General features: G+C 28.1%; 1 protein-coding gene across 3 annotated transcripts in view; it reads left to right on the top strand.

Moving 5' to 3' along the window:
- Positions 1–19,077, top strand: part of LOC107440765 (endothelial cell-selective adhesion molecule-like) — a 104,725-nt gene that overhangs the window by 52,831 nt on the left and 32,817 nt on the right. For all 3 annotated transcript variants that reach the window (XM_043044523.2, XM_071177840.1, XM_071177839.1), the window contains one exon: positions 17,611–17,738. In XM_043044523.2, coding sequence (XP_042900457.1) covers positions 17,693–17,738 — 46 coding nt within the window. In that variant the 5' untranslated portion in view covers positions 17,611–17,692. The remainder of the gene's footprint in view (positions 1–17,610; positions 17,739–19,077) is intronic.

Genomic DNA, 19,077 nt, shown 5'->3' on the forward strand with positions numbered 1-19,077 from the left:
TATATAATATTCAATAAATAGCTTTTTCTTCATTTAACTTACAGTAGATTTTTAAATTGTTATATCTTATAGAAACATGGTTTAAAAAAATTATCATAAACAAAATTTAAACGTATTTTCAGATAATTTTAGAAATTGTATAACTTTGCTTATTGAATTTATCAAACGCAGCGAATAGAGATGTCTAAACTAGAGGCTGAACTGTATCACTGTGTGGAATAAATTAGACAATTGTCGCTTGCAACATTAACATTTCTATCTGCCAATTCATATTCCTGTCCCAGTAGATATATATTCCTATTAATTTCTATATGTAACTGATTGAACATTGATGGGTTGCCAGTGGCCAAGTAAGTGAAGTAACGTCAGATTAGCCACCTCTATGAAAATAATTGAATAGTAAAGTAAGTGCATTAAACTCATATTTAATTAAACAGAGCTGTGATCAAGGAAAAATAATTGTTGCGATCTTTAAAATATTTGATGAAACAGAATCGTCTGTAATTTAATTTCAAACAATGGCTAACGCTTAACGAATTAGAACATTCTATTTTATTTTTCGCACATACCGCTCTGTAAAAGGATCTTCAAATGTAAACAGTGACCTTTACTTTACTTACATAAATAATTAAGAAAATACCAATAATTGCAATAATTGAGAAAATACCAAGTTTTTCGTGCGTTAAAATCTCAGTAACATATATCACTAATGCATAGTTACAATGAACAATTTTATACAGATACATTTCGAATAATAAGTAAATGCATAGTTAATATAAAGCATTCATCATAATTTTACTGTCATCTTTGAAACGCTGTTTTGTTCTGCTGAAATAATTAAATTGCTCTCTCAATTAGTTAATTGCTCTCTCAATTAAAATTTCATCTGCCATTCGCATTTAAACAAATATAACACATTAATGGCTCTAGAAATATCAAGTATGTCATAGTAAAGTATCATATAACATAAATTTGAAGTGCTATAAAATTTTTCGCGTATATAAATTTGAAATAAAACATAACAGTATGGTTAATGTAAAACACATACATAATTGTTCTTCTACATCACATATGTTACACAAAACGGCTTTGATTATGTTAACATTATTCTGTTTTTGCTAAGCAGAAAGTTCTATCGATTACAATTGCAATTATTATGTAAAAAAAGTAAAATATGCCAGTAACTGAGAAAACACCTAATATTTATTTTTTAAATTATTATTTTGTAAATTATTATTGAAACACGCATCATAAGTTTTTTTAATAATTTCAAGTATTTATATTTCCAATATCGTGCATTTAAAATAGTTAACACTAAGCATCCATCATGATTGTTTACAATCTAATCCCTCCTATTTCAAAACGCTATTCCATTTCTGTAGAACAAAAAGCCTTATTAATTACAACTGCATTTACAAAAGCGCTCCGTACTCAGTTTCATTTGTAAAGACGAAAATCATTTCTGAAACTAATTTTCGTTTTTAAAGTGTACTAGGCATTACCATTCTCATCACGTACAAAAATGGAGATAATAAAAAAATATTTTGAAGCACACCGAAATTTTGAAGAGGGAAAAAATGGGTCGTAATTAAGAAGCTCATTATGAGAGGTTTCTATGCTTTCACTATGTTACAACATCATTAAAACTGCGGATTCTGAACTAAGGTATTTTTAACACGAAATATTCGAGCGTAATGGCAACATACATTACAAGTTAGGTATTTCCATGTAGTCGCTCAAGTTTTTGGATTACTAAAATTTATGAGATCGCAGAAAATAAATTAGATGCGTACGTGCGTAGTCCTATTTTTATTAAGGCATTGTAATATAAACTAATATTCACTCCTAAAGTTATGAGTTAAACGTGAAGTTGCATTATAAAACAAACAAGGTTTGCCATGATTTTACAGAGATTTCTTGACCATACGTGGTGTTTCTTTTTCATCTTACCGCAAAACGTTAGCTGACATCTGCCTGTACGAAATTGTTCTTTGTTGTTAATGACTATGTATACAAAGCGTGGTAAAATTATAAGCACTTTAGATTTTCCGGTTTGTTAAGTTGCTTCAGTTAATGAAACAGGAACCTTCTGAAGAGGAAAGCCTGACCACTTAGTGACGTCATTAAGAGTAGATCTTACCTTCGCTGTAGCCTGATAAATCGTTTGCTGTTATTTTACTCCTGATATAATTAAACACCATTAAAATTTTGTTTTTTATTTATGCTTGATAAATCTATTTTAAAAAATAATTCCTTAAATAATTTAATGAAAAATAACTTAAATACATTTCTATTTAGGAATTAGAAACTTTGCAAATAGTATAGCTTATTTAAAGTATAAGTCAAAAAATGATTCATACAATGTTTTATTTCATGTATGTATACACTGTAAAAAATTCTCGATCAAATAACGGTATAAAGTACCAGCACTTTGCCTCATCTGCAAAATACATTTTACCGTAAAACCCATTTTTAATGTAAAATATTACAGAGTAAATTTTAGACGAATAAACAGTTCATTAGAGTGATTTTAAGGTACTTATTACAGTAAAAATTACGATATATCAGATTTTTGTTTCATAACATGTTTTGATGAAAATATATTTTACGGTAAAAAGTACTAGCACCCTGAGTGCCGGTACTTTTTTCTGCAATTTGATCCGGTATTTTTACAGTGTAGTTGTATTTAAATAAAAAAAATTTCTAGTTATAGAATTAATTTACTTTTATAACGTATTTTAGTACAGTCTAAAATCTTTATTTCGATGATACTTGTACATTAGTTACGGCTTCAAAGATCTAGCGAGAATTAACAGCCAGAGTGACAATTTCAAAATAAAATATATGTAAAGGATCAAAGATGTAATAAAAATATTTCAAGATTTAAGTTAGCATAAAGACAGTTTTTAATTATTTTTAACAAACTTTTGTATGTATTTTAAAGCATGTTTTCGGTGTAAAGTAAATTGAAAGATTCCCGTGTTTTATAAAAACAATTTCTATAATTTTGCATTTTTTTTATATCAAAATTATTGTAACTATAATCTACTCTTGCGAGACTAGCCTATCTAATCAGTTCTATGAAAAAATAAAGCAGTAGATGCACTAACAAATTAATAACTGAAATTAAAAAAATATTTAAATAAAACTGATAAGCATTTTACAACAACATTTTAGCAATCTTCTCATATTTCACGTTTTCAAAATCATAATTAGATACGAAAAAATTTCCCCCTAGTAAGCAAGCTATATTAACTTTCATAAATAATCTAGTTAAATCTAATAAGCGTTCCTGACAAAACCTTCGGTAGTTGATATGCTAGATTAGAAATAAATAATAATAAAAATAAATTAGAAAACGCCGGTTGAGATGTAACTAGATTATTATTACGGTGATCGTAATATAAACAATAGAAACATCCTAATTAATGTTTTTGACAACTAAAGTTCGTTTCCAAAAATATTAAGCAATGAATTAAAATTTTGTTTCTTCTTATTACATGATACCTAAATATTCATGAATACAATGGTTAAAATTTAAAGCTTAAATAAATATGTTAATATATTTTGATTATTTAAATGTAAAACGCGTCTATGCAATACTGGAACTTATAAAAACTTTTATTCTCAAAATATTTTCAAAAACATAGTTTTTTACCAAGTAATAAGACATTTGTATGTTATATTTTGCAAAATTGAATCTTAAATAAAAGATTTTAACAAACAAATTGGGTTACAGTTATGGATTAAGTAGGAAGCTTAATCCTCTGGTATTTTCATTTGCAAATTATCTCTTTTCATTTGAATTCTCGTAAAAGAAATTAAAATGGTTGAGAGAAGGTAACAACAAATTTCAATAATTCATTTCAATTGTGCTATTTTCCATATTGTGTACTATCCATATTCAATTCAGAAATTTTATACGTTAACGAAAATGATAGAAAGAAATAGTAAACAAAGGATGTGCAAAATAATAGTATTTATATTTAAACAAAGAGATGTTGGGGAATCAGATATATTTCATTATGAATTGAAAACATTGAAAGATTATAAAAATGAGAAACAATAGAAATACCAATGGAAAACTCTCTCTTTGAAAGTATAAAGTCTGTTTAAAATTCCACAACTCTAGCAAACTCAATGCACTTGTATGACTTATGCACACCATCTGCTGACTCAAGAGCATTTAAACAAGATGGCTCTGAGGCAATTTTTTTCTAAGAGGTGGTGGCTGGACTAAATAATGAAGAACATTATTTACAAAATTCACTTCGTATTCTAGAAAAAGAGGCGATAATCCTATTGTTTTGATAAATTTAAGAAAAATGATGTTTAGAGTAACTATAAAAAAGCTGTAAAAATTTAACCATAAAAATATAAAATAAAATAATATAAAAACTGTCAAGAGTTGAAAATTTCGCTGAAAAATATTGAAACACATCAAGAAATAAATTTAAGACAGTGGATTAAAAATATGAAAGTCTCAATAATTTAAATGATAGAAAAAATATAAATTTTCCGTATGATTGTGATATTGAAAAAATTTACTATGTGGTTTAATGATAAATTCTTTAAGTGAAGGTGAACCGCTGTTCGATCCCGCAATGGCTGGCAGATACGAATTTTGCATCCGGCTTGCACCGACCACAGTGCTGACGTGAAATATCCTCAGTGGTAGACAGATCATGGGTTAGAGTCCCCTTGCCATCAGGCTAACCGTGGGAGGTTCTCGTGGTCTTCCTATCCATATAACGCAAATGCTGGTTAGTTCCATCAAAAATTCATCCACGTAGACAAATTACTCCCAATATTTGATCCAAGAGTTCCCTTGTCTTCTCGATTGGGTTCAAAATTACAAGACTAAGGAGTTCAACATTAGTAGTCGTAAACCCAAAACTTGGATCGGCTGTTCAACGACGGTTATAAGATGCAAAATAAAATAATTTAAGAGATATTTCCTCAATAATTTTTTCTATAATAATTTTTAAATAAGTAGAAAAAATTATTTGCAAAATCATTGACCAAAAATATTATTAAAAGAGTTAGGTTCAATAAATTAGGAAGAGCGTAAACAGCATAAATTGGCTTAGATGAAAAAGACCTGAACAATATAAGCATCGGTAGAAGGATAAAATAGAATGGAAACAACTGGCAAGAATGAACAGCGACATTGCAAGGAACTACTTAAGCAAGAATTAAATTTTGCGTGCCTTAGATTTGGTAAAAGTTGCTAGAAATTTCATTACCGATGGTTTATGAACAATTTTACTATGACAAAAGTATGCTTAACGTAGATACACAGAATATAGCCAGGTTTAACATAGAATAAATTTAAGGAATATAGTTTATTCAATTGCTGCTATAATAAGCATTATCAATTTCGAATTGTCTAGCAAGAATTATTCAAATAATTAAAAGTTTTTTTTATATTTCCAATGAGCTGCTTAATCGGTCTTGACGATGAGCAGATCCAGTGCGTTCTCCAGAGGTGGTATCCACTCTTTCAGGACCACCACAATAGGCGAGATACCGTTGGTCGTGTCAATTTGGACGTCTAGTTTCTGCCACACTAGGTGGCAGCACCGAAACTCTATTTGGATGCTAAAGTGCACTAGGAATTTAATTTTGCCGGAAATGCCAAGAGCCAATAAGGCAATCCAGGGATGTTTTGCATGCCGCATAATCATAGGATATGGCCACTGAGTGCCGCTTTCTGCAACCCGAAAATCCGGTGTCTGTGCTGGGGATCGAACCCGCAAACTTGGGCTCAGAAGGCCGGCGACAAACCAACTGCACCACCTAGCCACCGTATAATTAAAAGTTAAATATTACGATATATCATATTTTTCCCCTCTGTTGTCCGACAAATTCCGGAAGAATTTACCAAAATAAAATTGATACCATCTTCAAAACAAACGATGTCGCTTAATAAAACATCAAAACAAGAAATATATATCATGTTGAGAGAAAATTAAAACTATTTGACATTTAATAAAATACAAAATAAATCATGCTCTTACGAACCTATTTCAAAACAAAACTAAAACAAATTACGGAAACTTACCTCTTCATATTGCACTTAATTCTAAAAAAACAAAACTCAAAAAACAGCTTACTTTATTTTTTTTTAAAAAAAGTATAACCTCGAGTGGAAATACAATAAAAAACATAAGCAACACAAAAAACACTAAACAATCTAATCTAGAAAAAGGGTATTTTTTTTATTTCAAAAACTATTCTTTACTTCCTGAAGTATAAAAAATGTCTTTAGTTCAAAACCTGAGTGGGTAAAAAAAAAAGATATATTAATTTCAAGATTCTTTTCCTGAAGGGTATTAATGAAGGGACATATAAAATGAACTCAAATAAATGCTAGAAGATGCTCTTCATTACGTGTATGAGTAAAAAAGGAATTCGTTTTTTTTCCCTTATTTATTTTATGCATTCTAGATTTAATCAAATGCTTGGTTGACAAAAAGCATGAGGAAATTTTTCATATTTTCTGAAAACGTCAAAATATTCGTTATAAATTTTAAATTTCTCCTTAATACTTATTAAGGAATAAATTTCAAATAACTATTCTTTTTGTTCCATCATTATAAAGATTGATATGTTATGAAAAACATTTGTTTACATTCGTAAATACTGTTTTAAAGTTATGTAAAAATAATGTAAATTAAAAAAATGTTAGAATGAAAAGAGCTTTCTGACAACATTTTTTTAACCTTTAAATTCCGAATTAAACAAAAATTATCCAAACAACTTGAAATTTTATAAATTCACTACACTTGTTATAATTTTCATTCAAAATTACTTTTAAACAGTCAGAAGCAGTGTGTCCGTTCCGTTAACCGTAAAGTTTACGGTGAAGAACTTTTTTTTTACTTTTATGGTTTTGAAACCGTTTAACACTAGTATGGTTAAAAGCCATGAATACTAAATGTACGGTTTTTAACAATTTATAACTAGCATGGTTTCAAAACCTTAAAAAAGAAATTTAACTAGTAATTAGACGTAGGTTTTCCAAGTGATGGGCATAGAAATTAGATTAAGGTTGAGTTATCAAATGAAACGAGGAATAAGATTTAATTAGTTTAACTGGTTGTTTCACCTATTGTAAGAGAAAAATACTACGCATATTGGAGTATCATATTCTAATATTCCAGTAAGAATTAAGGAAAAATTATCCAAACAACTTATAAATTCCCTACACTGTTATAATTTTCTTTCACTTTTATGGTTTTCAAACCGCTTAAGACTAGTATGGTTAAAAAGTCATGAATACTAAACAGTACGGTTTTTTAACCATTTATAAATGGCATGGTTTCAAAACCTTAAAAAAGAAATTTAACTAGTAATTGGACGCAGGATTTTCAAGTGATGGGCATGGAAATTAGATTTAGGTTTGAGTTTTCAAATGAAACGTGGAATAAGGTTTAATTAGTTTATCTGATTGTTTCACCTATTGTGAGAGAAAAATACTACGTATATTGGAGTATCATATTCTAATATTCCAAGGTAATACTCAGGGAGTACAGTACACTGGAAACCCTTTATGTGTTGAAGAAACTGGAGGAAATCTGAAAGTGTCAAAGCTGGAACTAGAGTCTCCATTCAGGCCAGGAGTTTGTCAGCTATAATATGTACCCTGCCGCTAGGAACTAAGTGGCTTTATTAGGTAGGCCTAGTTAGCGTGATAAAATTCTGGTTGTTTAAACTTATTAGGTTAAAGCAGTTACTAAACTCTTTTACTCACAGTTACAGTTTGAATATCATCTTATTTAAGGATATTGACTGTTTTGTTTGAATATGGTAAAATAACAATGCAATAAATTGCTATTTAACCATTTTTTTTCCAAGAAATTTCTAATAGTACTCGAAAGAATATCTAAAGGCACTAAAATAAAAAACCAAACTATTTGGACCATATTTCCCAAATTGCGACTCCCTCCTATATTTTGGGGGTCAGAAATCGTCAAAAAAGTTTAGTTTATTCAGAGAAAGTACATTTCCGTGTCTGATTTCGTAAATTAAAGTATTGTCTGCACTTATTAATTAACATATTTGAGGTCCCCCTCTCTAGTCTTCAAAATCAATGCATCAAAAAGTAGTCAGTGAGGTCTATTTTTTTAAGCATTGCACATAGTATTAAAAAGTTCTTTAAAGTTTTCTAAATCTATTTCATTCCGATCATTTTATATAGCTTTTGCACTTGATTCTTATTCCATTGACGACTATTCACATAATTTTTGTTACCAAAATCACCCAAAGGCTATAGTATTTAAATCCCAATCACCGCATTCGTATTTTAAAGGTATATGAAACCAAGTGTTTCTTACATTGACATGAATAATTAACCCAGTGTGTCTATTAACATAAATAATGAAAACTCAACAAGAAATAATAAAATAAATTTGAATTTATCTATTAAGCCGAAAGAAAATTGTGGGGAATTCTGAATATCATATTTTGAGTTATACTACGTGTATAGCTAATCTTTTGATGTGCTGAACTTCCAACTATATCAAGGTAAATCTAACATTAGGAAGTCGCAATGAAATCAACAACAAATAATTTAAAAAAAACTAAGGTTTTGTATTGGTTGTCATGAATTGTGGTGATATTAGGGCTTTTACTCGCTTCGGTGGTTAATATAAACCTATTATTACAGTACCTATATTAGGTACCTATATTGGTTTAATAATTTCTTATTACCTCAGTAAAGGCAGTAGTAGTACAATTAATTAAGTATTACTGGCGCCAATAATAGTTTGGTGATTTTACGGCCTTCAAAATAAGTACCGATATTATTTCGCTCCCCAAAAATGATTATAAAAATATTAGTGTCGTTACTGATTATTTTCAAGAGTTTGAGTTAATTAATTTTAACATTAAGTGCAAATCTGGTATTGACGAAAATGATATTTAAATAATTTTGACAGTAAGTACAAATTGAAATAAGAAAATAAGTATTGCATTAAAATTCTAAATTAATGGAGCTAAAGTACTTATTCTTCTAGAAAACCATAAATAAATTTCATCATTATTTATTACTGACGCCATTTTAATTATAGGTACTACTGATATTATGTTAATTGGCGTTTTTATACTAGTAACTAATTATACTAATATTAATACCAAGATGCCTATAGGTACAATGGGATTAGGTTTGTAAGAACACTAAAAGAGATATTAAAATTGTTGCTTAAATACTAAAATTGTTAATTATAGTAATTTCTGATTATCAGGAGATGATTTAGCAATAGCATTATGCTAAATGATGCAGAATATAATTAATCTTTATTTTCATAGGATTAACAACTACACTTGAAAGATAGGAGTAAAAACATGTTTTTCTGAATCTGATAACAAAAAAAAACACCTGGGAGAGCATTGATAAATAAAGAAAATTATAAAAGAAAAAAATGAACAAATAGATTAATGAATTGTGCTTAATTGTGTCGGTATGCGTCTTTTAGTTTTGTGCAAATCGGCGGCACTGATTAATACTGATTTATTAATTATTTACTTTCTTTCGCTCCTTATTACGAAAAACGGATATACAGCTAGTATTATAGCTAAGTAGCACCACATTTATATTAATATAGAGAAATTCTGCTAATGTATTCATTCATTGCTAAAATTTCTTTCCAAATTAAACAGAGTAATTTGCGATTCAAACAATTACATAAAATACAATGTTTCTTTGTTGTTGCAAACATTCAACAATGAATTAAAATTAAACAATGCATAAAATATATGTCAGTCATGTAACAATAAAAAAAATCACTTTCTTGAAAGCTTTTGAGTTGGTTGGGCGAATTTTTTTTCAACTGCTCTTTGAGATAAAATTAATTTGTCGCTATGGCGAAAATTTACCGGTTTCTTTGTAAAAAACTGTAAGTAGCATTATTTGGTTAATTCAATTCGGTTCAACTACAAAATCACAACATTCAGATAGTTTATCTAACCCAGCATGAAATGCAGACGCATATGAAACAATTTAAATTTTTCTTAAAAACTTATTATATTTTAGTTTTGTGTCCTCCTTAATTGGGATGGAAATTTTACTTCATGTATTTATCGTTTCTTTGCTTATCATCATGACACTTACAAACGCAAACTTAAAAATGCGTACAGTTTGTGAGGGAATTTCAAAAGCATTGCGTTAATTATAAGAGTGATTGAAAACATCATTTAGAAAACGTTTTACTACTATTTTTTAGTCATCTTTTTTATGTGTACACCGGGTGTTTCAAACATTATGTTTTAAATTCACTAAAGGTCACATAGTGTAATAAAAAAAAATTCTGAATCGTATACTTAACTAAAAAAACATAATTTTGATCTGCTCAAAGAATTTATTAGTGCTGTTCTACTTTTCATGGAAAATAAAATTTCATAAAACTATTACCAACCCTAGTAGTCACCATCAGTTTTAAAAATTATTAGAATTAGTTCAAGCTTAATTATTTTAGTATAGTTTTTTTGAAAAAATATTCGTTTTATAAGAATTATTTATGCGTTGATTTTTAAAACATCCATGTTTTGTGTAATTATAAATAGTAAATGTGATTTACTTAAAAATTGAACGTTGTCAACGTATGCTGCACGTAAGAACCTATGCAAGAATATTTGTGCTTAAAAACATGTCCCGTTAATAAACATTTATAATGAATATTAATATTTTTAACCATATAAATAATTATTGCTACTAAGTTTTGTACATTTATCAACATAAAAAGGCAAACACCCTGAATAACTCTCGCTCCAATAATCGGATTCTATCATACTATAAATTCATCTTGATGATTCAATAGACTAACTTTCGATATGTTAATGAGTACAGATGATATTTTAAATTTTATAGCCAGACACAAAAATGTACTTTATCTGAATAAGCATAACTTTTTTCGACGGATTTGGGTGTCTATATAATATATGGTGATAACTTTCAAAATATGGTGATAACTGATAGTTTAGGCAGTTGAGCAACCAAAAGTTTGAACCTAATAAAACTAGTTTAGATCTATTAATATAACATATTAATTGTGATCACGAGAGCTTTTTAAGCGACTTAAAAAATACACTCAATTATAAAAATCATTCATCCAAAGAAGAACCATAAAATCAAATTTGAATAATTATTTAATACATTTTAATAATTATAAAATTTGTTATAATATCTTAAATTATTAATTACACTATTTATAACATTTTAAACTATTTATTACTAAATTATTATTTGTTATTCACAGCGGAATTTACAAGCAGAAATTGAACTAATTACAAGCGGAAATTGATCCAAATCAGTCTAAAAGTTATAAAAAATTCTAAGTTTAAAAAAGTCGTATATTTAAAATTTGACGATATTTTAATATTATGACCTAAGATAACGCCTTCGTTAATTATTAATTAGTATAGATGAGTTTAGAACCTCAAACTAATAAGATTGAGTTCCAATACATGAAAATCTGAGCATTAGATCAAAAGTAAATTAGGATGTCCACAACTTTTATTTAGCATACTGTACATAAATAAATTTTTGTATGAGGAACTTTTTTTAAAACAATTACTGAATTCTTATTACTTATCAGAAAAAAGAATGGCGATCCTGAAATGGAAGCCGAAAACCACAACATCGGTGGAGAGGAGGAAGGAGCTCGGATAATCGGAAGTGCTCCCATAATTCCTCTAATGATGAAAGAGATGGAAGAGAAGATTTTGGATGAGACAATTACAGCCAAAAAACATCATGTTTGGCGCGCTTTCTTCAAAAAGAAGAACAGAAAAAATTTAAAAGGGGAAAAGAATCCTCATAATGGAAAAATGACAAATGTCATTGGAAATGCAACTTTGCCACTGAAATCTGCAATGATTTTTGGAGGAATATATGGAAATGGACAGGAGAGAAGCGCTGAACAAAGAATGCAATTATATTTTGCAATTAAGAACAATTTTGGCAGAAAAGAGACTGCTGTTTGAACTATAATGTGACGACAAAAAATAAAATTGGCAGGAAAAAGACTGCTATTTGTACTATATTATGCGACAACGATAAAAATTGGCAGGAAAGAGACTGCATATATTTGGCAGGAAAAAGACTGCTATTTGAACAAAAATATGAGACAAAAATAAATCGGCAGAAAAGAGACTGCATTTATTTGGCAGGGAAAAGCCTGCATAATATTGGCAGGAAAAAGACTGCTATTTGAATTGTGTTGTAAAGGCAAAAAAAATAACAATAAAAATATTAAAGAGACTGCATAGTTTTGACAGGAAAGACTGTTATTTAAACTATAAAATGAGACAAAAATAAATTTGCAGGAAAGAGACTGTATAATTTTAGCAGAAAAGAGACTGCTGAATAATGAATATATTGTATATAGTCTATTTCTTTTTTTTTTTTTTGCATTCTTATATCTATATATCTCATCTTTATAAACAATTTTCGGCTTAAATAAATATATCAAAATTCAGTTTTGTTACTACTTATTTTTAAATGGTGTTTCAATTTTTATTCAGACAAATAGTCAATATAGTTTTTCTATAGAAAGGACTCCCCTCGCCATCAAGTCTAAAGCAGCTTGCTGCTATGGAAACAAGAAATACCGCTTTTCAAAAAGCGAAGTTTCTCCCTTGGTTCCCTTTCTCTCGCCGACTCGAACTAATACCTGTCTTAAGTATTGGACCACCAGCTTGAAGTGGTTAAACCTTGTAACCATAGTCACCGCCCCTGCTCCAGATGAATCGCTTGGGGAGTTCTTTTCACAGACAATATGAAAGCAAGATTATAGTCATTTTGTAAATTTCTAATTGGTACTAAGTATACTATGGTAGCAAAATACCTACCGTAGGTATTGTAGAAATAGGATTTTTTGCGGTCAACCTAATTTTCGATTATCGGGACTTGAACAATAGCAATATGCCAAATCATAGTAAATTTGGTTTATATTTATTTTTATGGAATGAGCTTTTAAAAACATGTTTTGCGTAATCTAATATCGCATAGAGACCAAAAAAGGCAACAAATAATAATATATAAATAAGCAAAGTATTAACTTAATTGTGTTTGAATATGTCTTTCAGTTAAGTCCATTATTTCAATGATTTAGTACAGGATTAGTCATCAATATGATTTATTGATTTACTTTTTCTATCCTGTACGAAGGACGGATAATTCAGTTAGTATTTAATATTATGGGTCGTTCTTGGTGTATGCATATGGTGAAAATGAATTAAATAAGCAGGCTTAAGATTTTCTGAAAAGAACTGTGGTTAGAGTTGAAAATAATTATCTGAGTAACATAATCCGTTATTCATGAATTCAGTTATCTTATGTTAGTACGTTGAATACTCTTTTAACGGTGTTCCATATTTGGAACATTGGAGTAGGAGCTCTAACTACTGATGGTTACGGTTGCTTAGTCTGCGTTCCAATGCGTAACTTTGAGCATTTCTGCTTAGATCTTAAAATTGTAAATCCTCAAGTTTGGAAATGTATTAATGTTTGTTTTTTTGATAAAATTGAAGTAAACTTATATTAACGATTGTGGTGTTCAACATATTAGTTTTATTTTAATTTTATGAGAATAATATTAGTTTTATTTAATTTTATAAAACTAATATGCTGTTATTTTATTTTATAAGACTAATAACGTCGTTCAACAGCCGACCCAATTTTTGGGTTTACGACTATTAATGTTCAACTCAGTAACCTTGTTGTTTTGAATCCAATCCAAGGGAACTCTTGGATCAAGCATAGGGAGAAATTTAACTTCGTGGAAGACTTTTTTGATGGAACTAAACCGCATTTTGCGTTATATGGAGAGGAAGAACAGGAGAATCTCCCACGGTTAGCCTGATGGCAAAGGGACTCTAACCCGTGATTAATATATTAGTCATTAAAATACATCAATTTAGTTATTAAAATACTTCAATGCGACCAGCGTTCATGGCTTTTTGCAAAATTGTTTCAAGCCTTTCCAATTTAATACTTTTAGTAATCTTAAAATGATATTATTTTAATGATCGAGATATTCTGCATATTCTAAAGAAGTAATTTTGAAATATAACAAAATGAGCACAATTATTATTTTAGCACTTTTTTGCAAAATTTTTTCAAGGTTTTCCATTTCTTTTTGCTCATCAAATTTTACTTTTTTGTTCGAATTAATTTGCAACTGTTCCTGGAATTTAATTTTTCACTTCTTCTGCATTAATATTACTTATAAAAACGACATACTCTTCTCCACAGACATAAAATGGAGTAACAGGCTCTAGACTGTTTTCCTTATCAACTAAATTCTTATCGGTTACTTATTTCGCAAAACTAAGGCATAAAAATCTCTAAATCTTCCTATTCTGAATCAGAAAGATTTTCTAAGAAAGATTTTGCTTCCGTTGTTATATCTCTCTCAGACATGTCACTAATAGCAAGATAAATTTATAAATGAGGCTTATAAAAGAAGTGCTAACCATTCTTTACCTCACTCGGTAACAGCAGATGCAACTTGAAAATAATATTAATCACAAGAATATGGAAGGAACAAATATCACACAGTGAGAAATATCTTTGACTTGAAATTTTAACTCTATCACAGTCAGATAACAAAAGAAAAAGATTCTGAAAGCCAGGACCTTACCATAAGAAATTTCTTATTTCAAAAATAAGAATTTCAACAAAAGAGAAAAGTACTGATAATGAAAAAATGCTTACTTTGCATTAGCGATAGAGTTAACATCTGTCGTTATTATTAGTCATCTGTAAATTGAACAGAAATTGAACCTTAAGATTAGTTTCGATTTCCACCACTCTTCTCAATTTCAACATCATTATTTTTATTAAATCACTGTCATAATAGCTATTGAATTACAAGTACTCAGCGAAACTTGATGAATCATATGATTTCTAAAAACAGAGCTCGTAAAATATTTGTTTCAAGAATAGAATAGTATAGATATAGAATAGTATAGTATAGAATAGAATAGAATAGAATAGGCTTTGAACTAATATTTTAATTTTAATATTTTAAAATAAAGGCTGGAATAAGATTCTTAACAGACAGTTATTTTCCTTTTCGAAAGTTCGTAAAATAGTGTAGTCGTCTCATAAAGATTAGATAGCGGAGAACTTGATAACAAAAGGTAACAAATTATATCAAAGTTTTAAAATTCATGAAAAATTAAATAATTTTAGAAACGGAATCAAACTGAAAGCAAAAACAACTTCATAATATAAATATTAAATGTAGGAAAAATATTAATTGCTCGATAAACTCGAACTCAAAGTCCATATTTTTTTTTTTTTTTTTTTGGAAAACTGGCAAGCCAATGGTTAAATATCTTGTACCTTTTAAAGGATTTCTTACATTTAATTAAACAGAAGCTAAAAAGAAAACTTCAATTCGGAATCCTAAAATTATAGTTATAAGATAAGGGGGGAGCACCCTCTTAGTTAATAGGAGTTTTTTCTATTAAAGAAATTTACATTAGTAATATTCTCATGTTTAATTATTAGGAATTAAAATTGTAAAATATATTAATTAGAAGAGAAGAATTGCAGAATTGTAAAATAAATTAATAATTAAAAAAAGGCAACATCGTATTGGTGACCTTCATAAAATATGATTCATTGGAGGGACCCCTATTAAATGGGGATTTTTATTCATTAATATATCCAATGTAAATGAAATTATTATGCTCAAATTCGAAAAAAAAATATTTAAAAAACTGTCGGAATCACATCACATTTTTTTTCGATAAATTAAGATTCTGAAGGAAGAAATGGGAAAGAGAAATGGAACTTCAATTTTTCTAAGCTGTTATCACTTAAAAAATGATATTTTTTAGCGTTTACTTCAGGAGAATATCTTTTTTTCAAAATTCATAAAAATATAAGCTTTAATTTCTATTAAAATCACTTTAGGAAGGAAGAGTTTTAGTACCCCTTCTGGAAGAGGGAACTTTCTTTTTAATTGCTGCAACCCATATGAGTACTTTCCCAAAGTTTCAAAACATTATATTTTTTCTTCTTTGTTCACAATTTTTTATATAATTTGGTAGAACAAATAAAATCTTCTTTATATTTTATTTTCAAATTGTTTTTTGGATATATATTCATATGCATTTTGTTTCAAGACGAGTTTGTGAAAGAAAAAAATTAATATTGTGGTTAAATGTGCTTTTCTAGAAAACAAATCCGCTTTCAAGAAGCAAAAGTATTATGGGCTCCATAAAACCTCCTTTATTGCGGTCACACATGCTTCAACCATTTTTAACTGTCCTACTTTGAAACTATTTTAAATTTTTTTTAAATAAATGAATTTTTTATTCTGAAAACAAAGGTATCGTTTTTTTTTTTGCATACAAAAATGTTACTTTTACCTGGAGTAAAGAAAGCAAAAAAGATTTTAAGAACGGTTGTAAAAATATATTTAATATTTTTGAAAAATTGAATTTGCAAATTAGATTTTCTTTCAATTAATATGTTCACGTTTTAAAATTTAATTAGATAATTGCTATCCGAATTAAAGATCGAAAACGCACATGATGGCCCAAAATAATAACTGTTAATGTTTGAAAATATTTTGAGCAATTTAGTTTTTGACGAAATGGAGTTTTCAAAACAACTTAGGTCAGAGAAAAGTCACACATTTCTTACAAAGGTCACAACTTAGGTCACGCCTATCTTTAAAAAAAATTTTTTTAGATCCCCTTGTCTTTTCACTTTAAACAGGAAGGTTACAAGTCACGACAAGAATTTTGAATTTTTTTGCCTGGAATCGCTACACAGTTTTATTTCGACAAACTTAATAGTTCCAGTGCCACTTGTTTGCAAGTTCCGAGACTCTTTCGAGTTACTGAATGTCTTGCTTCATTTTTCTCCATTCTTTCATCATCAGAGTTAATAGAATCATGAGTAGGAGACTGAGCATCGATCATCTTCATTGCTCGAATCTTTATTGTTTCATTTTCACAATTCTTTCATCATAAGAGTTGGTAGAATCATAAATAGGAGAGTGAGCATCGATCATCTTCATTATTACTCTAATTTCTATTGTTTGTTTCATTTCCCAAATCTTTCATCATAAGAGTTGGTAGAATCATGAGTAGGAAAGTATTTATCAATCCCAAGTAAAATTGCTTGAAAATTAAAGTGTAAAAATGATATTTTTCAATAAACTGCAATAATTTCTTTATAAAAACTAATTTATTCTCCCATTATGGAAGTAATAAAGATATAAAAAGATATAATAGAAATAGTTTTAATTATTTTTTGTTTAATATTTAGCACCTAATTAATATGTAATGAGACCAGAGTCAATTCGTCGAATTTCCATATTAAGTTTGCACTAGTCATCTGCGTAAATCATGCAAGTGATTTAACTCTAATTATTTCCTTCGCCTTGAGTTTCTTAAAATAAAACAAAAAGTAATGCAAATTCTTATACTATTTCTGCATTAAACTAATTTACTATTATGACGTACTCATTTTTTTTCGTTTTGATAAATACTTTTGTATTTTAAAAAAAAATGTAGATTTTTATAAGAGTGCAAAAAATTGTTTTATATAATTTTTATAAATTGTTTTATAAATCTTTTTTTCAGTTGAATTCATAGGGGGAATAAGATGCCTTGGAAAAGGATGATAACTTGATTCTACAAGAAGAAATAAAGTCGAATTAAGACAATGCTGGAAAATGTCATTTTCATGTTAATCATTTTCTACCTACAAGGTAACTTTCAACATTTTAATGTATCAAAGATTTTTAACATTCCATTTTTCTCTCTATTTAATACTTTTAAATCTTACTTTGATAACACATGAAGAGTTATATTTTGAAAAAGAAACTGCATAATTTTCTTAAAGTTTTTACGACAGACTGTGATCTCATATAAGAGTGAAGAATTTTTTTTCCAACATATCCTTAAGTCGATTTATGCAAATGCTTTCTAGAAAGTTATGCTACATAGCCTATTGTATTTAGTGTAATTGTAGTTTAAATGAATGCATATAAAGCTATATAGTTCTAAAATTTTTCTCTAAAAGAAAGCTTTAAAACATAAATTTTAAGTATGAGCAAATTGAGCATTTTATTTATTTGAATCATATCGATTTTTCTTTGCTTCTTTCTATTTTAGATTTCACAAAAGTTGTTTATTATATTAGATCATTTATAAATTATTGAAACTTCTGAATCAATATAGATTTCATGTTTAGGTATAGTTTTGCTGTTAAGAATATGTTAAAAGTTCAACTTTAATTGAAATTTTTTATAGAAAAAGATAAATAACTAATGATTTATTCCAGTGCAAATATATTTATTAAGTGAAACGTATCACATATAAGGAAAAAAAAAAGCTATTTTCACAATGCGTGAATAGTTAAAATGTTTAGGTATATTGTTTGCTACTTAGAATATTTTATTTATTCAACTTTTTTTGAAATTTATTATAAAAGTAATAAATAAATAATTATTTATTTCAATGGAAAAATATTTATCAAGTAAAAAGTATCTCATTTAATGAAAAAAATTATTTTCACAGTGAATAACAAATTCAGTATATTTTTTATTTAACTACCAAAAACGTTTACAGATAGATTCCTGAAATCGAAAATTAAAGATTCCAGTTGTACTAAGAAAAAAAATACAGCGCTTGTAAATTAAATTTCTCGAAGCCTTAAATAAAAATTATAAAAGTCATTTCCCACGCACGCAGGCTCGTATTTTTCGATATCGTGAAATATTTTCGGGTAAAATCCCCAATAATAAAAAAAGAATTAAGTGGCTTTCGAAATATGCTTGAGGCAATTTTGAGCGAAGTACAGGAATACCTTTGAATAGAAATGGTTTTTTTATTGAAAAATGTTGTCATCAGAAAAAAATAGAAGTATATATAAAAAATACAAAAAAGTCCATTTCTTTAAAAATTAATTTTATTGAACATGCTTCATTTATTATCAAGAATAGTAGAATAAAAATTGAATGGAATATTGAATTTTTTCCTTTACAAATCAATCAAAGAATTTATAAGCTAAAATCTACTTGGTAAACATTAATTTCATTGGGTTTC

Source organism: Parasteatoda tepidariorum, chromosome 2 (assembly GCF_043381705.1).
Source record: "Parasteatoda tepidariorum isolate YZ-2023 chromosome 2, CAS_Ptep_4.0, whole genome shotgun sequence".
Taxonomy (NCBI): Eukaryota; Metazoa; Arthropoda; class Arachnida; order Araneae; family Theridiidae; genus Parasteatoda; species Parasteatoda tepidariorum.